This window comes from Montipora foliosa, chromosome 6, assembly GCF_036669935.1.
Source record: "Montipora foliosa isolate CH-2021 chromosome 6, ASM3666993v2, whole genome shotgun sequence".
NCBI classification, from domain to species: domain Eukaryota; kingdom Metazoa; phylum Cnidaria; class Anthozoa; order Scleractinia; family Acroporidae; genus Montipora; species Montipora foliosa.
The window spans coordinates 56,331,289-56,354,092 of record NC_090874.1 but is presented as its reverse complement, the minus strand read 5'-3'; the positions used below and the strand labels follow the sequence as shown (position 1 = coordinate 56,354,092).

Here is a 22,804-nt window from a genome sequence, read left to right as displayed (position 1 = left end):
CTCACACTTAGGGTCGATTTACACGGTACGACTTTGTCGCATGCGACAACGGCTTACGACAGGCCTACGACATGATTTACGATTGTTGTGTACGTCAGAAAAAATGTCGTAGCATTTTAAAACATGTTTTAAAACGCTGCGACAATCGTAAGTCATGTCGTAGGCCTGTCGTGAGCTTGTCGCATGCGACAAAATCGTATCGTGTAAATCGGCCCTTAGCTGGACAATTTAAGCAACTGTCCCATGTAGATACCTGAAAAATTCAGGCGGCTTTAACGAGATTCGAACCAAAGATATCTCTACGATGCCGGTGCAATGCTATAACAACTGAACTATGAAGCCAAGCTGGTCAAATTTGTTGGGCTCATGTGTTCCCATCAAAGGAATAATGAAGGAAAAAAAATGTTTATTTGAATTGATGGTTATAGACGAAAGATTGAAAGTGATGCTCACACTTCTCAGGACAATTCAAGCAATTGTCTCATATGGAGTGCCAGTTTTTTTTTTTTTTGTTTGTTTGTTTAACTGAAACGGCATCTACGATAAGAAAAGACTTCTCGTGAACCCATGCAAAATTTATTTGTGTTTGAAGAAAGTGAAGATCTTTGCGCAGCAAGACTTTGCCGACATCTGAAGAATCGCGCGAGAAGTGTTAAAAAGTCGCGCGCGTTTGAGGTAAAAGAATCGCGCAAAATAAAGGAGAGGTTTTTTCGGTTTTCGCAAGACGACAAGGCGGTCAAGTTGGCAAATTTGTACAGGTTAGACGGTACCTGTACGACTTTAGTGTTTTGATTATGAATTTGTACTTTTGGTTTCAATTTGATTGTTCACAACCCACCAACGTAGCACCGACACAGTCTCTTTAGAAACGAACCCCTTCGTTGAATTCTCATTAATTAATGTAGTCCTCGACTTTCTGCAAAGATCTGGATAAAGGGTAAACTAATAGAGCGAGAGTTGAGGGATCGCGCTAGATATGTCGAGGAGTCACGCGAGAGAGGTCGAGGAATCGCACAGAATTTGACAAAAGGCTGTAAACAAGTCACAAACAATTAAAAATGAAACCCTTACCTCCACTAAACCCTTAAGAGTCGGGTCCAGATCACCAGGGCTGAGATTATCGTTCATTTTGTCCAACAACGTATGTAACGTGAAACTGAGGACATGAAGCTGGAAACAACGTGTGCATATTAGCAAATTGTATTAACAAGACGGTGGCCAAGCCTCCATAACTGGTCCAGTAGTTACTACTGTCTTTTAATTCAAAATTTGAAAACGATAACAACAACAACAGAAGATACGAAATTATCAAAGTGCTGATAATCGTTGTTTTTCTTGCTGCAGAGTTGTACGTGTCGCGTGAAATGTCGTCTTCTGGAAATTGTCAAAAAAAAAAGGGTTAAAATGGTTATCACCTGGTATCCTCTTTTCAGTGAACTTCTAAGTTCCTTCAGCATAAAAGGGAAATACTTGATTCCAAGAGAAATCATGATTTTTGCCAGAGTATCCCGTGCTGCAGTACGCACGTCACTAGCTCTGCTCGTCAATGTGAGGCACACGCGCATCAGAAGTCTAGAAATGAAGTGAAACAGAAGTTTATACAATTCGAACTCAGCACGAAACTCAGAACAGAGCGTTTGAGACTCGAGAAAAACCACCTTATCGTCACCTTACTCGAAAGATTCGACTACTTTGCTTTCGGATAAAGCAGATATTCAAGCACAGACAGCACAGCCGACTGCCGGCAGGCAGACGAACAGACAAAGAGGAGACGGTTGTTTAAGCAGACGGACAGGCCGACTGTCTAACATTGGAAATGTTTTTTAAAGGAAAGTATTCGGGATAAATAAGCGTTCTCAACCCTTTCGCCTCTTGAGAATTTGCTCTCCTGTTCTGTAAAGAAATAGAAATAGAAAAGTACGTTGTGCATCTTCACGTCCGACCGAAAAAACGAACTTAATTAAACAGTGGTTATATTTAGTGTCTTCTGTACTCATGAAAGGTATGACCGAGACGCTACTAAGTTTGAGCATGTTCCTCGTGCTTATTGCTTGTGTTGCTGGCGAAAACCTGCCTTTGTTGGGATGTGCTTTCTTACCCAGGCAGATGTAAGTGGAGCGCACGCTCAGGCAGGGCTTGGAGAAGTTTGACGGCAGCAAGAATGATAGGAACACGCAATACTTCCTCTTCATCTTCAGCTTTCATCTGACTCAGACGATGAAAACTATCTGACTTCCTCTGCAACAAGAAAGTTAAATTATTAAGTGCCGTAACGCTGGATGAAAGAAAAGGGTCAAGGGCGAAACGACCGAAGTCAGCCATTTTCGCAAAGCGATTGAGCAACAATCTCCAGCCCAGGCTCCCTCGATCACTTCCAGTCTTGTCTTAGAGAAAAGGAGAGAGAGCTTGGGTTTGAAGTTGGTTGAAAACTGGAATACCGCAAGAGAAGTCGTGGGTTCAAAACGCGACTTTAAATAACTGACTAAAAACAAGTCTTGAAGTCCTGCTTTTGAAATGACATCTGCAAATGTCTTCTGCTATATTCCACAAACACCTGTGGGATGTTACAGAACTCACACTGACACACGGCTTGAAAGGGAAGAACAAACAGTCTCTGGTGTTGTGGTTTGGCATCTGTTGTAAAGCTCTCTCGCCACCGGTCGTCGATCACTATAAGGTATCCCATTCTCAGACATGTTCCCTAAAATGCTTTTAAACAAAACAACGACAATCCAACGGACAAAGACTGAAAAAATGAGTAAAGCAACGAAGAGAAAATGAGACGGAACCCAACCCTTGTGATCGCTGATTACACATCTCCTAGGAACTGCGCAATAGACCATTTCCGAGTTCATGCCTGCCTCCTCTTCAAAGCGAGTCTAAGTGCAAAGTTCTTCTTATGAAAATTAGTTTTCATTCATATCTAAAGTAGAACTAATTACCATCACAAAAACTTCGCGCTTAGATTCGCTTTGAAGCGGAAACCGACATGAACTCGGAAATGGCCAATTGTTTCCTCTTGAAACAGCACCATTGTTTCCTTATAAAATCTGACGCTGTAGTAAAATAATACCTCCAGTTTCATAAACTAACCTTTTTGGTAATATACTTTCGCAACTGAGGCAGAATGGTTGTCGCGATCGTGTTATAAATACGCAACGGAAGATCCTTGTTAGAGGCGTCTTGTGTGTTTCCTTTAGCAAGATCATCGTTATCGTCGTCATCATCCTCATGGTCGTCATTTTCGCCACTTTCCATCAGTACACTACCATCATTGCTTTCATCAGCTCCGTCATGACTTTGGTCTTTGCGATCTCCTCCCGCTTTTTCGTCGGCAGCATTAACGTTTTCGCGTAGTCTTTTCTTTTCTGAGTAGCTTGCTGTACAGACAAGAACAAAATGCGCATATATGGAATACAAGTGTACACACATTCGAAAAAACCATGCACTAGATCCAACAAAGAACGACAAAAATCAGTTTTTCTGATTCTCATCCAACCAGGATACATACTGGAGGTTTTGGTGCTTTCAACTTGAATCGGAACGGAGCTGAGGTCAAAGTGGAAATTGTTCAAAATGGCCACAACGATTCTGTTGAAATAAAGCAAAGTAACAATAAAAAGAGGTGATAGAGATGAATCTGTTATCCCCGGTTTGCCCTTGACATAAAGGTCACCACGTTGGTGTCCCTAAACATAGAAATGTGGAGGCCATAATGGTATCCCAGATTCGTCGGGGAATTATACTTTGGTTTTAAACAAGTGCCTGGTAACTTTTGACTGTTGATTACGTGAGAAAACGTAGCATTGACCACGTCCCTTGAGAGGCAGAGCCAATGAAACAGATTATCCAAATGACCTGAAAGATGTAAGGAGTTCAACTGGCAGGAAGCAGACCAGTTAGCTACTCGACAAGAAAAACCGATAGCGGTGGAGGTGGGGTTTGGTCAGAGAGGGACTTGCCTTCGTTAACACCCCCCACACTCGCCGCCCTCCCCGGATTCCAATTCCAATGCCTAAGCATTCGACCACACCGCCTTCTTTTATCAAAACACCGCCGGTTGTCATACTCCTCACCTAACAATCACTTTCTGAAACTGCTTTTCCACAGGAAGTAATTTTAAATAGCGTCTTAGCAGAGAACAGTATTTGGACCAGGGAAGGCTCGCCGATATCACTCCAATGGTGGTGATTGCCTCGGTAACTGTATTATGCTCCTTGGGAGCCGTGTGATCAAATATACAGTGAGTTACCAATGGCAACAAGAATGACGTCAGCGTCGTGGTCCTGAGGGCATGCTGCTGACAATGGGACTGCAGGCGACGAAGAGCTCGATTACGGCGATGAAGCTGGAAGAGTAAAACGGAATGCGATTTCAGCTTTCAACCTCTTAAGATAGAGCTCGAAGTCGACATAAAGGCGAAAAATACCGAAAGGGCCGATGTTACGCCATTGCAGTCTTACTTCAATGACTTAAGAGCGTCTTTGCATTTATGAATATCAACAACTCATGTTTTTTATAAAGTCAGAGATTTTTTACCTTCGACCCACTCATCCGAAAAATGGGTTTCTGCCTTGAGCGGGACTCGAACCCACCTCTCCCTGATTACTAGTCGGGAGAGGGACGTGGGTTCGAGTCCCGCTCAAGGCAGAACCCAATTTTTCGGATGAGTGTGTCGAAGGTAAAAATGCACTGTGTGTGCTTCTCTCTTCAATTACGTGTATGTTTATTTATCATCTTCACCAAGAACCACAATAGTGCAGTCAAGATATGTTTTGTTTTGTCATGTATTGTTTGGGATTACGGGCGGGAACGAAAGAGTGTTGAAGCTTCAAAACATTGACATTTTGCCCATTTTTGTTGTTAGTAGCTTCAACATCACTTCTTCAAAACGTTTGCTCAAAATTTTAATATTGGTTGATCTTTTCTTAAAATTTCATCTCCTTGGTATGTCAGGAGAGCAATTTTTTTTAAAATTATTTCCCACTCTCATCTAGAAAAAACCGTAGCGCAAATACACTAAATTTCACTTCAAAGCTATGACTGTCTTTTACCGCTACTTCAAAACTAAGAAAAAAAGCCGCAAGCATGCGGTATACAGTAGTGCGCATGGACGCTGTTCACCTGAATGTGTTTAATGTTCTCAAAAAAGTCTTTCTCGGGATCCTCGTCCAGTAAAACTTTTAGGTCTGACATGGAGTCATGGTTAAACTCGCGAACCATTGTGGACAGCAGAGTGAGAAACTCGTTCCTAGCAACCTAAAGACAAAATTTTCACAAATTTACAGTACGTCTTTACAGCTAAAATACCACTAGCTAGGATGAATTGACGGACGGACGAACACCTGCTCGTCTAACGGACCAATTGAGTGACTGACCGAGCGAACGTGAGTCTGTCTAACTGAATCACGAGAGAAAATGAGTAAGGTATGCGCAACGTACCTCCTTTTTCGAAGCGAGTCCTTTCTTGCACATTGGAAGCAGATTTTTCATGATCAGAACATGAAAAGCGTCATCCTTTTCTGCCTTCCGCTGTACAACATGTCGCACGATACAACTCATACAGTTCCCAGCACTGTCTCGCAGTGACAGGTCATCGCTGTTTAAAACGAAGTATACACTGTTGTGTAGCAATGGCAGAATCTCCTCTGTTTTCAGTGCTCCTTGCTCAAGAAGAGCTCTTGCATTGGCAAAGGCAGAGAGTCTTGTATCATAGTCAGGTTCCTCGAGTCGCTTTGGATTCCACGAGTTAAGTTGGACGAGTAACTCGGACGACTTCAAAGAGAAGCTAACGTCAACATTTGCAAGCTCCAAAAATACTTCACACAAGCACTGTCTTGTGCTTCGAAAGTTAATCTGTGAGAAAAGCTTCGACAGAAGCATGGCAATCTTTCTAGGTGAGTCAACATTTGCTAACAGACCTTTGACAGTTGACAGGATGTTGTTCGCCGATTCTTCCTTTTGAGAGGAATTTAACAAAGGTATCAGTACTTCCAGCAGGGTTGTAGACTGCTGGGCGTCCTTCACAAATGGACTTATCTTGGACAGAACTGAAAGCTCGCGTGATGGAAGGACCAATTTGCCTTTGTTCTTGCCTTTGTTTTCAACTGCTTGTTTCACTGCCCGATTGAGGTATTCCAGGATTTCCGAGAGGTGAGGAAGGACCAACATGGTTCCATAAGTTGGTCTGTTTTTCTGGCTGTAATCTGTGGGCAGTCTAATATAAAATTTACACAATTGACTAAGTGAAGGGATTGAAAATTAAGTTAAGTCTGAAGGGAAATTTAAATTTTGCGAGTATAAGGGGAGACCACGATAAACCTTATTTTCGTGATCAACAGCCCGTGCTAGGAAGCCGGAGATCTAAAGCTGGTGATGCAGTTTCTCGGCGGTTCTCAGTTCCATTAGCTTCTTTTCGTATTGTCTCCCAATCCTTCCTTCCCAAAGAAATGCGCAACGGAGATCTAAAGACAGATGCTAGCTAGGCTGCAATTTCTGTTTTGGCCCAGGGCATTGAAGTGGTGTTTCTAGTTGTGTTCGCCGAAGTTCGGTGCCTTTCGATCGCATTCAAGGGAAACAATAAAACCTAAGATGGCGCTCTTTCAACGTGACCTCTTCACTAGGGGCGGAGGCACCCTTAGGACGACAATTGCAGTTTAATAAACCTTTTTTTTTTCTAGAAGGCCAAATATTACTTTCACTAAAGCAATGTAAAAAGGAGTTTGTGGTGCAAATTTGGAAAGATGAAACTAAACCACCAAATTCAATCAATAAAGCTGCTTACTCTAGTTCGGAGCCACATTCCAGAAAATCAATTTCTTCTTCTGCAACGTTTGACAGAAGATTGTCTGTCATCTCCATTACCATAGCAACCACCTCTGCTGACACTAAAGGAACGCGCAGACAGGCAAACACGCACGACATGATTGACAAGTTTGGGTTTTCAACTGGTTTCCTTGATAGCAAAGGGAAAAAGCGGGAATTCTTTGACCAAGCGAACAAAAGCCTGAGTAGTGCTGTTGGACGTTGAATGCTTTCTTGATGAAGTTTCTCTACCTGGAAACAAAATCAACCCTACATTACCACGGTTTGAATGAATAAATTACACTAAATTGCAAATTCTACGCGAATAAAAAAATGAAAAGCGCTTTACAGCACGTGCGATGTGACCAGGACACGTCATCGGAGGCCACGTTCCCCACTCTTTACCAACAGTCAAGAGAAAATGAGGGGACAGAGAGGGAGGCTCAGGGCGTTGGCCGGGATATGTTATGTCCACGAAAGTTATTTTTAGACGAGCGGAAGTCTTTGTTCTAGCGGAAGTCTGTCTTCCGAGACGTCCGCATGCAGTCTTGCCTCGCTCTCAGGTTCTTAGTGAAAAGAGAAAATGACGGCGCACGTGGAAGGCTGATGAATATTTTTTTTCTTTCAAACATCGGACCGAGGTTGGCCTGCATGCGGACGTCTCGGAAGACTTCCGCTCGTCCAAGAATAACTTTCGTGGACATGACATATCCCGAGGGCTGGACCGGGAGCCTCCCTCTCTGTCCCCTCATTTTCTCTTGCAATCTTGCAACAGTCCATTGGTTCCTTAATGTCAAAAAGGTTACGAGACAAGGACTATGAGCTCCTTCCCGACTAATGTTAGAGCATCGTGCAGGGCGTCTTCTGTTAGACAATAGACATCATAGTCTTTGAGGAAACACAGCTGTTTTTAAAAAGTTATGTGCAAAATTATGAACAGCTAGTTGCTTGGCAACAGGCGAAAGGAGGGAAAAAAATAAAGTTCCTGACAAGATTCGATCTTGCGACCTCCGTATTACTGGGCAGGTGCTCAACCTTTTGAGCTACACAAACTCCTTGGGAACAAATTGCTTATCTACGACCTTTATTGGACAAGGTGTCCAACTGGTCTGCGGGCTCGACAACATCAAGCGGCTGAAACGAGCAAACTCAACTGTAGGTGGTGTAATGCCCCCGTGCGCATTCCCAACCATCTAGCATCTACAGTTATATCATATGCAATTAGTAAGGCCCAGTTTCACACCGTTGACTACTGACAAAGCTTGAAGCTGAATTCGGGGCAATCAGACACATTCAGTTAGAGGTAAAAGCCCGGTCCATGAGCATGTAAGAAAAGATAAAAGCCGGCTCGTTTATCACCTGTGGCCACACGGCGGACGAGAACAGAACGTCACAAATGGGTCTGATGTCAAAATCCAACTCCAATTCAAAGAATTCAGTGAGTCGATTTATGGATAACTGCCGAATGGTCTTCAGTTGAGATATCAGATGTGGTAAAACCTGCCAAGAAATATCGCAACCGTAAAATGTAAGTAAATTTCGAAAAAAAAAAAAAAAACAAATAAAACGATTTACATAATGTTACGTTTACTTTGAATTCCCCACGTTCGAACCAGAAGCACAGGTCAACAACAACAACTTAGTTGTACTCTTGCTAAAAATAAAAAGCAATTAATTACGATGGAAACATATTAGAGTCGAGAGTACTGGCTGCCTGGAATAACCGCTGAAACCGCTTTCGTGTAAACGCTGCCTGAAACAAAGCAGCTTTATTTAAATTTTTGTAATTCCAGTATGGCGGTCTTTGTACCATGTGATCACCAGCTGCAAGGGGCCCATTTAAGTGTATTTACTTCAAACTTATAACATAGCACACTTTAAAAATCTTTGATACTCGTGACAGGACCCCTGCTTGTTTAGAACATCATGTAAATACATTGCTTTTGAGTGCTAGCGCGAAGGGAACCGGAAACGTTAATTTTGTAGTTCGCTCAGTTGGCTTACCATGTCTCTTTGCTCAAGAGCCAGAACACATGTTGAGAGAAGGGAGAGCATGATTTGCAGAATTGGAGAATGAAATGAAGAGGCAACGTCTTGTTCTCCTAGTTTGTTCAGAATTTCAGAGACCATTCCAAAAAATCCCAGCTGTTTCTTCAGAGGAACGACATTTGACAGATCCTTCGTGGTAATAATCAGACCTGGATTGTCCACTGTTAAAAAAAATAAGCAGTAGGAGAGAGAAGAGTTGTAAATGAGGCCGTCGTCAATAGTTGAGCCTGCCGGCACGTTTTCATTTGTTTAAAACTATATGTACAAGAGGATTAAGGGTCAACTCGATACAAAATGACCCCTTAGCCTCGTTTATGTGGCAAAACCGCTGATAGCTCCGTTGTCGTGTTAAAATTCAAGACAACGCCCAGAATAACAAAGGGTTGGCAAGCGATTTGACAGAAACAGAATTCGACTCTCCTTTTTTTTCAACTTTCTTTGTAGCGAGAACGACCGCCGTTCAAAGCAAAAAATTTGCTTGAAATGAATGACTTCTCGCACCGGTCGCGTCATTGCCGCGTTTAATATCAAACGTCAGTTATCATTATAATTATAAAGAGCGGTTTCAAGTTACAGCGTACGGTAAGTGCCATAAATCTTAAAACCAATAATAAGACCAGATGAGCAACCAAGACAGCTGTAACGCAGAGCAATTAACTAAATACTAAATGTCAATCAATCATGTCCTGCTAAACTAATCGATGCAACATCTCGATATTTTTCTTTCCTTGTTGCCTACATGTGGCCGACGCTAATTGCGTAAAACGCGTGCCTATTACTTTTATTGATCATGTGATAGTTGAGACCGAGCTGTAAGATTTCATAGCCCACCTCTGATCATAAGGATGTGATATTGCGGTGTTAAGTTATCCTTAATATAAGTCACTAAATGGGTCTTCACACATCAAAAAAAACTTTGAAAGTTTTCGTTTTCGTTGCCACGAAGTCGTAGACGTTAAAGTGATCACATATTCACCTGTGTAAAGGTGCTTGAATGGCGCTAAAATCAAATCCATGAATATTTGCATTTCATGCTGAGGACAAGAGGCCAGGAACCTCAGCACCACGGATCGCCTCGTACCGACACCAGCCTTTCCACCTGTGCCAGTCCCAGTCCATCTCTTCATTTTGCCGTACAAAAGCCTGTGACAATCCACAAGATGTTTAATATGCATCATGAGTGATAAACTAGTTGCCTACCAGCAGGTAAAAAGACAACTCAAAGGTCATTCTCAGACAGGATCCAAGCCTTCATGTACGACGTCCGTAACTCCGGTGGATGTTCTACCCATTGAACTTTAAGAACTCTTTTAAGAGTTAAAAGAAAGCAGATTGCTTATGGCTCAATGGGCTAAAAATCAGACCGGTAAGCAGGTCGTGGGTTGGAATCCTGTCTGGGACCACGTTTATTTCTCTCCAAGCACCCCTTCAATATGAACATAGGCTCGCCTATGGGTCACTGTTGCAGATGCTGATACATATCTGCCGATCATATTGTATCAATCACTTAAATACAAAAGGGAGGGGGGGGGGGGGCGATAGGGGGTATTTAAAACATGACAGATGTGCGATACCGCGCGTTATGTTACGTCACATGTTACTACTAACCTTATAAGGATTGGCATAAGCCCCTCTCGATGATTCGAGTCCACGATGCCTCTCTCCTCGTCAACGGAGAAATGTGCCAACTCTTCTCGAAAGTTCTCGTCCTCCAATAAGCGCTCAACATTCTCCTTGTACGGCTGAAGGTAATTAAACTTGTAAGTCATGAGACACTTCACCGCAAGCTTTTGAACTTCGCTCTCTTTTTGCGTCAAGAATCTCATATATAACTGTCTCAGCTCAGGTTCTTTGAACAGTGATTTTGGTCCTTTAAATGCCGTGAATAAGCTGAGATGAATGCACAAGGATTTCGCAGCTGCTCTGTGGCTCTTTCTGTACACGATGTTTTGTGGTTCAGTAGAGGGATTCTCTGCTTGTGGTGCTTCGAGCTCTGATTGGTTGATCTCATTTGTGGGGGGTACCTCTTGCAGATCAGAAGAGTGCTTGGCTCTGATGTCTTGAGAAGGTGCTGAGCTTTCATTCGCCACGAAATATTCATTGCTAAACAAGGAACAAAGACAAACACAGCAGCGAATGGTTACTCCAGACAAATAAAACAGTCCAAAGGGTGTCTTTCAACAAATAAATAAAACAGTGAAGCCTCGATCACGATTAGCTTTAAACATTAGCGACAAGGTATCTTCCTCCCAACTGCAAGGCTAACAAAACCGGTTTGAAGAACGAAAAGTGAACTATTGATAATAGTGGCACTTTAAAATGCGCGCACAGAGGAGCCGGTTTGCTCAGTAAATGCAATTGTTTATTGCCTTTCTCGTTGACATTGCTGTCGTAAAATCGTAAGGTCTACGTACAATAAACAATAATTTAGTCAAATAATTCTAGAGCTTAAAAAAAAAAAGAGAGAGCGCATGCGCATTGATAACGTCCCAAAAGCCATGTTTTTTTTCATCGAGCCACTTCTCAAAAGAAAGAGGAAAGTCAGAATTTCGTTGCGTTTCACGTGATACTAACTTACTCTCTCTCTCTCTCGCTACTGAATTCGATCTTTGCATGGTGTTTCCGTGACATTTCTCACCTGACAAATCTAAGAAACAACGGTACTACATCGCGTGAATTCTGCTCCGCAACCTCAGGAAAGGAGGCCATTGCTTTCCATAACAAATAACGAAAGTTGGCGTGGTCGGCTCTGTTTTCTTGTCGTGGACCCAGAGAGTCGCTGTTGAGCCAAGCAAATATATCATCCAGGGTCTTCACGGGCTTGGTGCCTGCCAATTCGCTATATCTGATGGCTGCTTGCTCATGGACGGCTGAGTCTTGGTTTACTTCCTTCTCTAAAAGTAAAAGTAAAAGTAAACTTAGATTGGAAAAAAATGAGATTATAAACTTTCTCGAAACAAATGAATCAGATGCACAGAATCGCCACTTAGGTGGGTAACTTAACCGCCTTGTTTAATTTGCATAGTTGATGCCGATAGTTGTTTTTTTAGAATTTATGAAAACCCCTCGGAATCAGATATAATCGGCTCCTGATAATAGCACTCGGCCATCCGAGTATGCTCGCAGTACCCGCTCATCACGTCGCGTAATAATTTATTATTTTTCCTTGTACAGCTAAATGTCTTCAAAACTGTAATGTTTGCAAGTTCGAATGAGGCCTAACACTACTGTGAAGTTTTGTACCCAATTATTCCATCAGGGATCAACCCTAGTATTGGAATTGGGCCCACACAAGGACAGAGAAAAACTCTGACCAGGGTGGGATTTGAACCCACGACCTTCGGATTAGATCATCGCTGCTCTACCGACTGAGCTACAAGGCCAGAACGGGAGCTGGCCGTGGGTATGTGAGATGTTATTCACAAGGACAAATTCGGCTCGGCCCAAGCCTAATTTTAGGTAATCGCTAGTTGTTGTCCTTCAGCAGCATTTGGAGTAATGATTGCAAGTTCGAATGAGGCCTAACACTACTGTGAAGTTTGTCCTTGTGAATAACATCTCACATACCCACGGCCAGCTCCCGTTCTGGCCTTGTAGCTCAGTCGGTAGAGCATGCTGGCGGTGATCTAATCCGAAGGTCGTGGGTTCAAACCCCACCCTGGTCAGAGTTTTTCTCTGTCCTTGTGTGGGCCCAATTCCAATACTAGGGTTGATCCCTGATGGAATATTTGGTACAAAACTTCACAGTAGTGTTAGGCCTCATTCGAACTTGCAATCATTACTCCAAATGCTACTAAAGGACAACAACTAGTGGTCTTCAAAACTGTTGAAAACAACGAGAGGTTACAAAGTTAGTACAGTGTACATGTAGCTGCGTGAAATTTTGCACATGAATGAACGTGGGCATTCTGGTGCGTCATAAACAATAGCTTCATTGCACACGTGGAAAACTTATTGGGATAAAAAACTGAGGGTTATAAGAACGTTTAAGCAAGCAGTTTGGGCTATTCGCGAAATCCACACAGCACAATTCCTGGATTTGGATGGTCGCGCTCATTGCACGTTGAGTCCGTACAATATTTTTTACTGTGCAACAAACGAACCCTTTTCAAGGTCACAGGTGCAATCTCGAAAACTGGCAGCCGTAATGGAAAGATTTCACGAAACCATACTGAACTGAAATAAATCTCGAGTGGAAACATGACAGACCTCGGCTTACCAATGGAGTCGGGTCACAAGAGCTTCCACTTGAATGTTCTGTTGGGTTGCACTAAATTAAAAATAACTATCACAAAACGGCGGGGAAAAACGATTTTACGGTTGCATTCACTTAGTTTCGGCATTAAAATATCCGTGTTTCCCCCACCCCCGTGGTTTAGACAACAATCCTCTGTTTTAACATTCTTTTTGTCTTATTCAAATTAACTACATGTATGTTGCTTGTTTCTGAAGCTTGAAATATTACTTTCAAAAAATTCCCTTAAATGATCTAAGAAGGGCTAATTTGAGTGAACTCGAAAAAAAAAGAATTAAGTAACGACCATTTAGGAATAAAATGTATGCACCTGTTTTCTCTGCTGCTGCAATCAGACGCTCGCTATAAACTTTCCAGAAAAGCTTTTTATTGGAACCTTGAGTGAAACTGGAGATGATTTCAATGACAGGATCCCACAGAAGATTTAAATTCACGTAAAGCATGCCGAACAGGTAGAGAAGAGTAGCTTCAAGGCAAAACTCTGGCATGGTGTCATAATAAGCTCTAATGAAGCGAAGTTTCTGAAGACAAGCTAGCCGGTCTCTGTAAGTTTCGAAATGTGCAGGAATTTCTTCAGCTTCCACGCACAATTGAAACAGCGAGCCTTGGGTGGAAGAAGGAGCCTGGAAAAGAAAATAGAAACTCAGAAAGTTATAAACATGCTCAAAACAAAACAAGACTGAAGCAACGACGTTAAAATGTCAAAGTGTTCAAGTGCTGTAAAAAACCATTTTTCTTCTTGTTCGAACAACTTGTTCCGCCACAAAGTCGCCAAAATATCGCGAGACAAGTTGCACGAAACATTTCACAGTGTAACTGCGCCTTTAGTAGTTTCACCCTTCTTTTCAGTCGGTCATGTTTTTATTAATCCTGGAATATGGAATTTTTAAGCAGCCCACCCTTATTGTAAAGCGAGTGCTAAGGCTCAAAGAGCGAAGGCGATAACAAGTTCATTTTGTGAGTTCAAGAGCGGAACATACTGAATTGAAAATGTGGATCCGTCCCTCTCACTGGTACACGTGCAAGGCATCCTGTACTCGCCTTTACTGTAGATTAAGTACGATTCTTACATCCAATTTTTCTTTCAAGTTTAGATTGTCCCGAGCACAAGAAGGAAGGATCCCCCCTTATCGTACCCCACTCACGACTTACTCTGGTGCTACCGTAAGCATACGAATACGGCGCATTTACCTTTTCTTCTTGATCAAAACAGGCCAGTATCTTAAGAGTCAGAAGGCGTGTAACGTGACTAGCCGAGCACAGATTTAGGCGGGCATAGCCGTAGATCTCCTGGAGGTTTCCGGCGGCTAGAAAGCTTTGTATTCCTTGTTTTCTTGCTACTGTCACTAGTTTGTAACATGCTTGAAGAACGAAAACATTGTCAGGCCATGAGCTGCAAAGAGATTGTATGACACGCCATTAGAGGGGACATGTAACGCCTTCTTTAAATCCAAGATTGGTGCCTGGTACTTGTTCCTACAAAATTGGAACACTTCGTATATCCAAAAGGCCACTTAGGAACCTAGATTAATGGCCTAGTTCCCTCGAGTGTCCTTTTGCTCATTTGTGAACCATTTAAAATAGTGCCTGAAAGGGCATCAGTGCTTTCGCATTTTCTCCGAGAAGTCCTGTGTATGTCATCATCCTCAAAGGACATCCTCATATTCTATAACTCTCGGCTTTTAACATAACTGTTCTCCAGATAGGAAGTGTCTGCAGGAAATTATGCCTCCTAAAATACACCTACTGTAAAAAGCTTCGGGGCTTTCAAAAAACGCACATGTGATGTTTCTGGGGAGTTCCATTGTGACGTTTTTCAAGTTTATGGCAAATCGCCTGGATTAACGTCGTTTTTGCTCGGAATCATCTTGTTTGTGATGTAACAATAATATTATCAGTAAAGGAATTCCACATTACCATTTTCGAGTTTTCAACTCATGATTAACTAAAGATTTCCCCTTTTCACCCGAAAACAACGTTACTTAGCTGTACGAAGTAACAACGATCTACTGGAGCCTTCATCAATTCGATGCTCTTACCACTGACCCGGTGAGCTGGCGAAACTTAATATTGTTCAATGGAAAACGTCCCCGCACAAAAGTTTACCTGACTAACTTCTGAGCGAAATTGTAATCTAGGAGGATTGTAAGCTGCTCTTCTCTGGACACTAGCCAACAATACGACTGAATGGCTTGACTAAGCATACTCAGACATGCTGCAGAGTTTCTTGTTTCTTTATCACTTGATAAAAGCTGCTCAGTAACTGAATGAATCAATTCAAGCAGCTTCTCACAACAGCGAGCAATGTCTAATGGGCTGAAAAGAAAATCGAACATTAAAAACAATCAGTAGTATTCTGTATCTCTCACTGAGAAAGTGCAAACCCTGCGATTGGTCAATTAAGCCAGCCATATTCAACTGTAATGACCGAATGACGTCAGAGCTTACACTCCTGCTCGATTCTTCGACTCGTAACTATATTTATTATTTGACCCAAAGACTCCCAAAATACTAACTTAAAATAAAATACATTGAGGGGAATTTCAGGTTTTTAAAATTGATCTCATGTCCTCAACGTAAGCTTTATTGATCGAAACATTTTTATCGGCAAATTTGGCATGCTGTAACAATTTCCAAGCAACCAATACAAATGATTGAAAAAGCCTCAACGGTTCTAAAAAAGAACACTTTAAAAATAAAATAATGCAGAAGCTTTTATGGTGCGGTCAAATGCTGTGTAATACGTAAATTTGATACACGTGACATCACTCACTTCAAGTTTTTCGAGTCTGCTTCACTTACAACGAAAAATAAACAACTTTTGAAAACAACGTTTCAAAGTGCATATCGGCATTATACATTATTTTATAACCTCTCCAACTTTATGGCATGCATGTATAGGTTATGGTTGTCGTGCTTAACACAGACCGTTAAATATTTTTTTGCTGCAAACGATACGGGTTAAGTTAAGATCTTTGGTGGGTACCCTGGGTGCCAGAGGAATTTTTTTCAAGGTAGGAGAGAACGCTCAGCGATTCCAAATCAACGGTCGAGGTGGTGCTGGAGGCGAAATTCAAAAACTAATTTAAAAAACCCACCTGATGCAAGAAAGACACAAAACAGTGCCCCATATCAATGATAACTGGCTATTTTCAACTAAAACATCACTCTGCACTGTCAAATTATCCAGAAAAGCCTCTAATATCTCTGCACCTTGCTTGCTGCCACATTTTGGAAAGAACAGAAGGCCTTGTATATTCCCCAGTTGAAGACCACTGACATCCACTGTACAAGTGTGTAAAATGACCTCTGTCAACATTTGCACAACTTCCCGAAAGTGGCTACGGCCTTTTAATAGCTCTGACTGGCAGCGGATAAACAACAAAGGTAATACATCCTTATTAAAGTCCTGCCATGGTAATAAATGTCTACAAAATGTAAACAGTGACTCAAGATCACTAGTGGTATTGAACACTCTTAATGTCAGCGCCTTATGGTGTTCATCTCTTGGGAGTTTGGAAAATGATGCCAGCAGAAGGGATGATGCAAGCTTGAGCAATGGGAAGATAACAGGATTGGATAATAAATCCCTTGAAAACATTTCTTGAAGAACCTGTGAGCAAAAATGTAAAGTGCCAATCAATTTACACAACAGCGCCAACAAAAAGTGGACATTCCCTTGAAACGAAATTCTCAATAGTGTCTCCTTGATTGCATCGAGGAAACAAGCTACATGCAGTTTCAAGACGTTGTTTTAATATTTTTTGCTGTCGAGTTTCGGGTCTTTCACACCGCAAAAGCAAAGGTTCTTTGAAGAGTTCATGTTTCACATTTTGAAGATTCCATCTCACTTTCTATCTACATGTACATGTACATTGTACACTGCAGTTTGTAGCCAGGTAGATTTACAGTATTAAAAAAGGGCAGAGGCAATCCAGTAAACCAATCAAAACTCAAAGTAGTTACACGTAGCCAACTCAAAGAGCTGGAAAATGTGCACGCATGAGCCACGATTGGTTTCGGTTTTACTTCTGATTGGTTGAAAAAGTGGTGAGAAAACTTAGAACCAATCACTGAGTGAAGAAATCAAAAACCAAAGCAATTTGCTAATTACTTTTGACACTCAATTGAAAACCGCTCTATTATTGATTTTTCTAAGTAGACAACGTGAAAAACGGTCAGCAAAGTCATGGGAAAGTCATGATCACTTCATGTACTACCACCATACAATGAAGCTGAACCAGCCATAAAACACACAAAATAGTGGCTTGCTCTGGAATTTTAGCCATGCCAACTGAGTAAACATATTGCCCTGAATACCCACATGAAACAGGTGAAATAGAAAAACCAATCTGAGCCACAGTGAAAGAAGATTTATGTTAATTGGGGAACAAGGATTGATGTTAGGTTTAAAAACAAGCAGCAGTGTTTTATTGGGTTTAAAAACACGAGCTGTAGCCGTGTGCTTGTAGACCCAATAAAACATGTGCTGAGAGTTATTCTAATGGCTTTGAACTGTCTTGGGAATCAGAACAAAGGTTGAAATTGTAGAGGAGAACGTTAGCATACAAGACAACAAGGTACAACTGTATGCCTGTATGCCTTATTAGTATACTTTATATAACGAATTGTCAGAATTCTTTCAATGACCTGATAGGCTGTTTCAGTCATTAATTATCAATGAGTTTCTGAGGCAGTGGTCAGAGCACTTGTAGTCCTTGATTTACAGTGTAATGTCAACCCAATAATAAAACTACTGTTAAAGCAATTATTGTGCCCCACACACTTTAAATTTTACATGTACATGTACAGGCTGTACGCTGTACAAGTACATTATAACCCTTAGACTCTAGAAAATTAAAGTAGTTATTATTCAAAAGATATCAAGGACAGTGCCTACTATTGTTATTACGCATACGTTCTGCGCATCTTGAGATACTCAGATTTCCTGTCGGCGGTGCTTATTAATACAGGGATATTTTTGCGTGGTTCAAAAGTATGCGGAGAAAGCAGAACTTAGCAAGTTCTCTTGGTATCCAAAAAGAAAATTGAGGGTAACCACGCATTTTTTAGAGATAATTAAGCTTCAATTTGGCAAAGAACGCCATACATTGCTTTGTATTTTAAAGCTTTTTACAAATATCGTTTATTAATTATCTTCGAAAAATGCGTGGTTAGCCCCAATTTTCTTTTTGGATTTCAGTAATACTTGTTAAGATCTGCTTTTCCCGCATATTCAGTAAACCGTGCAAAAATACCTTTGAATTAGTAGGCACTGTCCTTAATACTCACACAAAACATCTTAGCTGGATCAGAGATAAGGCGCCCTGAATTCCAAGAAACCCAAACATCCATTAACTTCAAAACAAAGGCTATCTGACTCCTTAGGGATTCCTGTTGGTCACTGTGGGTTTGATTTTCACCATAAATACTCCAAAGTCTCTCTTGTTCTTGAATCAAGGTGTTCTCCACAACTTGACAGTGTTTCCTGACAGTGTGCTGAGCCATTCTCTCAAGCATGTGAACAAGAGATTTATACACCTTTCCAAAGAAATTGAAACATAATTAACAAAATAACTTTGCTAAAGAAGCTCAAAGTGTACACATTACTGTATTCAAGGTGTTTTCGATAACAATTATTGTTTTCCATATAATACCTCTACCCTTTCACAACAATAGTTCTCTCATTACTTTGTTTGAAGAATAAAGTATAGTTTTTCAACTTTGGACTCTTTTTTTTAGGTCACACTCTGGCTGTGCATGCGTAAGATTTCTCTGTCTCATAGATGGCAATTCAAGTGGGGTTCAAACTCTGTATCTGTTCATTCAGAGGCAATCAATATGACCAATAAACCACAGAAGACTAAGTGACATATAAATGAGGAAATATGTATTAAACAATTGTGTGCATGACTGGAAACAAGTTTTTGTGTTTCCGTTCCATGCAATGCAATACGCGGTTATCGTATGACTCTGTAACATGTATAGTAATTTTAAAATTCTCCCAGTATTGTTAAGAAAAAGTATTAAATATTTTTAGATGTCATCATAGAGACTTGCAAAGCATCTGTTTCCTGGTTTTATTTGGAATCAATGCCGTTAACAACAGTTTTAAATGTAAACAAATATCCACAATCGCAGTTTAATAACCCTATTATTGGGTCACCAAATGTGGACTGTGGACTTCGGACCACAGAATTGAAACTGGATATCTACAGCTGTATCAAGATATTATAACATAAAAAAATACCCACTGAAGTACTGTGAACTTAAAGAAAGTTGACTAAAGATCGTTCAAAAAAAATAATGACCTTTTTCCTCACCAGTTTAAAACTATGGCAATATGTGAAAAGAACTTTCAAAAGAATACAAACCACTCATTTGAGCAGCTAAAAACCCACACTCAGCATACTAAAATCAGGCACATACCAAACCATTTGCAATTCTAACAGCTACATCAAAAAGAGTATTAATTTCAAACCCCTTTTTTTTTTCAATGAAATGAAAGTCAGAAACTACAACCCATCTTCAAATACATAAATTTTTTCCATTTCATTCATCAAGTCCTTCACAGAAACAAATGAGCCGAACAAATCGATCTGCACCCAACCGTGTGGCTCCATGTTTCGGTTGGCAGAGCATTGCACCAGCATCTCGGAGGTCATAGACCAGAGTCCCGTTGAGGCCACTGGAATTTTTCAGTTGTCTATAAAGCAACAATTGCTTCAAAATAATTATTGTCCAGCTAAACGTGAGGATCACTGAGCTCTCTCATTCATATTCACTTTGTACTATGTACATGCACTTACCAATTCCCATCGTAAAATTTTGACTGAGCAACCAGCTACATTCTTCTGAAAAGTTCCAAGTTTACTAAACAACACTGGCAAAATTACATCTGTCATGGAATGGAACTGTTTCTTCACCCCCTTAAGCATTTCAAAACATAACAAACCAAGTCCTTCACTCAAGTCTGGTCTAGTGTCAAGCCCAGAAAAAATTATGTCAAATAGCTGACCAGTGTCTTTTGTTTTGCGCATCACAAAGGAACAACTCTCTGCTGCAAATTGGCGAATGTAATACTTCTGCTCGCCCACAAGCAATGGACTGTACCAACTGTTTTAAAAAGGAAAAATAAGTTCAACTGTTATTTTAATTATTGCACTAAATTCAAGTCATGTATTTTAAACATGTCTATCTCTACATTAAATACCAGAACACTGTAGGTTGATAAGCCTGGAAATTGTTGGTCTCTTTTTTTCTACATCATACCCACAGTGCATATAACTAATAATATTAATAATATTATGTAAAGACATATTACAATAATATTATTGTTATTGCACAGTATATTTCCAGAAGTGCTTTCAATCTGGTCTGAAAACATCTACATATTTTATTAATGCTGAACAAAATTTTAATACCCACAAATGCAATTACAACATTTTCTGCTGGAGCCCCTTGAAACAAACATTTCTTACACTTCTGGGGCCGGTTCCTAAAAGGTGTAATAACTCTATGAGGGGGACATGGGGGGGCCCGAAACACCGCAACACTGCAAAAAAAATCAACGAACACCGCATCACCGCAAGAAAAGTCGACGAAACACCGTCACCGCAACAATTATTTTTAGCTACATGATTTTAACGTCTACACTTGACATAACACGTTTATACCTAAACAATTTTCCACAAAATAAACACAACTCCTGGTGGCAGCGGTCAAGTTACTTATCAAGTTATGTATTTATCAACGAAAACAGCTTCTCATTGGCAGCTTAAGCGTATTGAAGATTAACTCGACAATGTTGGTCTGTATTTTATTACAAATTAAACACAATGGTACGTGCTTGTCATAAATTATCACGGATTAACGAAGTTTACGTGCTGAATTTACAGTAGGTATGAGAAAGATCAAACAAGAAACCACAGCACCGCAAATGATTTCATTTCACCGAACACCGTAGCTTGAGAAACACAAACATCGCACACCGTTGGGTTTGCGATCACCGCAACACCGCAAATTGAGATTTTATTCACCGCATCACCGCATTGAAAAAACCATCAACACCGCAACACCGCAAATCCCCATGTCCCCCTCCTCTATTCCAGAGATAAATGGTCCTTATTCCAGCACATTTATCCCTGGAATAGAGTTATTACACCTTTCAGGAACCGGCCTCTGGGATATTACTCTTTTTATCCTCTATTAGCAACTCTGTGATCAAAAATGGTCTAAAGACAGAGATAATGATAATGTCACATGCTCACAGCATCTTTGTCCATTAACCTCCAAGTTCATGTGCTAGTCACACCCCTAAATTCATGGCTAGATTCTAGAATACCCATCCACTAAATTTGCATATGAATAGCGTCTATTGTGCCTCGTTCTTACAATAGTGGCAGTGTATGCTAGAGTTGCTCCAAATTCATGACTTATCAGTCCCTCTCTCCAGTTCATTCATATCCAAAGGCATTTTGCTTACAATTATTGTTCATTCAATCTCTTAAATCTAATTCTACACATAACTTAACCCTTAACTTGACATCCATGCTCAGTAAACCAAGCCTATCTAAATACTAGATCCCACAAAATCTTAAGAAGACATAACGCAGGTGGTAGGCAGGGACTGGTTAGTGCAGTAGTTTCGCTTTAACAGCATTGTTGTCATGTAAGTTGAGTACCCAAATTGATGAAAATTCATCTGAATCAAATACAGCTGTACATGTACATGTATGTTGGTGGAACGAATTAAATTTCATTTGCAACAGGAGTGTTGACAAAAGAGAATCCTTGGCCAACCGGCCAGCTACTAATTCGGGAAAACTCCTCCAAAACACGTACATCGTCACAGTCCCTTACCTGAACACGTTCCGAATATCTTTCACCATGTTTCTCCAGAGAAACTTGAATAAGTAGCCGAGAGTTGTAAATATGCATTCTAAAACGGTCACATCTTGTGAAAAGCGACTCAGCAGGGATAAAAATACTTTAAAGAAATCAGAAAAATAAGGGTAAAAGTCTCCTTCCAAGTCCCTTGCCAACTGAACGACGAGATCTAGCAGTGGTTCCAAAGCGAGACCTTCCGGATCTTGAAGATGTTCTTTCAGCAATTCCATAACCTTTTCCTTATGATACACAAGCTGGGCAAGACTTTTCACGTGCTCTTTCACCTTGCAGGAGAAATCTTGGAAGTGCAAAGTGCAGTTTAATTGTGTCCATTTCAAAAGAGCTAGACAAAAGAAAGTGTCTTCGTTCTCAGGAGTTTCTGTGCGTTGGTGGATTTTGTGGGTCACATCGATCTTTATAGCTGCAATACGCTCATAAAAGCCCCTAAATCGGTACGGGTTAATTTCCTTTCTGTTCGCCATAGCATCTGGATAAAGAGAGAAGCGAAAGTATTCCGTTCAGCAATAATAACTTGAAAACTCAATCACCATGTGGCTTCTGCATATGTTGACGGCCATGTTGAACTTGACGCGTGAAAGACTGGGCCTAATTACTAACTTCGCTCCCAGTGCTTTTCACTTCAAAAATCAGAGATCGCGAGGAAGGTATTGTTATTTATTCATTTTACACATGGTTTTCTTTCCTTACATGGGTCTGAGTTAACATATTTTTGGAAATCGTGTTAAGAAAGACGGCAACAACTCACATTTTTCAATCAGGCGTGAGAAATTGGCCGCAAGCGTGAGC

General features: G+C 40.9%; 1 protein-coding gene across 1 annotated transcript in view; it reads right to left on the bottom strand.

Annotated features, from left to right (window-relative positions):
- Nucleotides 1-22,591, bottom strand: part of LOC138007835 (small subunit processome component 20 homolog) — a 52,278-nt gene extending 29,687 nt beyond the window's left edge. Inside the window, exons 1-21 of the mRNA XM_068854920.1 lie at nucleotides 21,971-22,591; nucleotides 19,918-20,224; nucleotides 18,401-18,649; nucleotides 16,207-16,721; nucleotides 15,215-15,424; nucleotides 14,300-14,501; nucleotides 13,419-13,731; nucleotides 11,492-11,747; nucleotides 10,462-10,956; nucleotides 9,830-9,996; nucleotides 8,809-9,014; nucleotides 8,164-8,304; nucleotides 6,785-7,056; nucleotides 5,443-6,217; nucleotides 5,125-5,259; nucleotides 4,077-4,348; nucleotides 3,512-3,591; nucleotides 3,094-3,380; nucleotides 2,099-2,238; nucleotides 1,416-1,572; nucleotides 1,072-1,170 (exon numbers count right to left, since the gene is read on the bottom strand). Of these exons, the coding sequence (XP_068711021.1) occupies nucleotides 1,072-1,170; nucleotides 1,416-1,572; nucleotides 2,099-2,238; nucleotides 3,094-3,380; nucleotides 3,512-3,591; nucleotides 4,077-4,348; nucleotides 5,125-5,259; nucleotides 5,443-6,217; nucleotides 6,785-7,056; nucleotides 8,164-8,304; nucleotides 8,809-9,014; nucleotides 9,830-9,996; nucleotides 10,462-10,956; nucleotides 11,492-11,747; nucleotides 13,419-13,731; nucleotides 14,300-14,501; nucleotides 15,215-15,424; nucleotides 16,207-16,721; nucleotides 18,401-18,649; nucleotides 19,918-20,224; nucleotides 21,971-22,479 (5,787 nt within the window). The 5' untranslated portion in view covers nucleotides 22,480-22,591. The remainder of the gene's footprint in view (nucleotides 1-1,071; nucleotides 1,171-1,415; nucleotides 1,573-2,098; nucleotides 2,239-3,093; nucleotides 3,381-3,511; nucleotides 3,592-4,076; nucleotides 4,349-5,124; nucleotides 5,260-5,442; nucleotides 6,218-6,784; nucleotides 7,057-8,163; nucleotides 8,305-8,808; nucleotides 9,015-9,829; nucleotides 9,997-10,461; nucleotides 10,957-11,491; nucleotides 11,748-13,418; nucleotides 13,732-14,299; nucleotides 14,502-15,214; nucleotides 15,425-16,206; nucleotides 16,722-18,400; nucleotides 18,650-19,917; nucleotides 20,225-21,970) is intronic.
- Nucleotides 22,592-22,804: the final 213 nt, after the last annotated feature.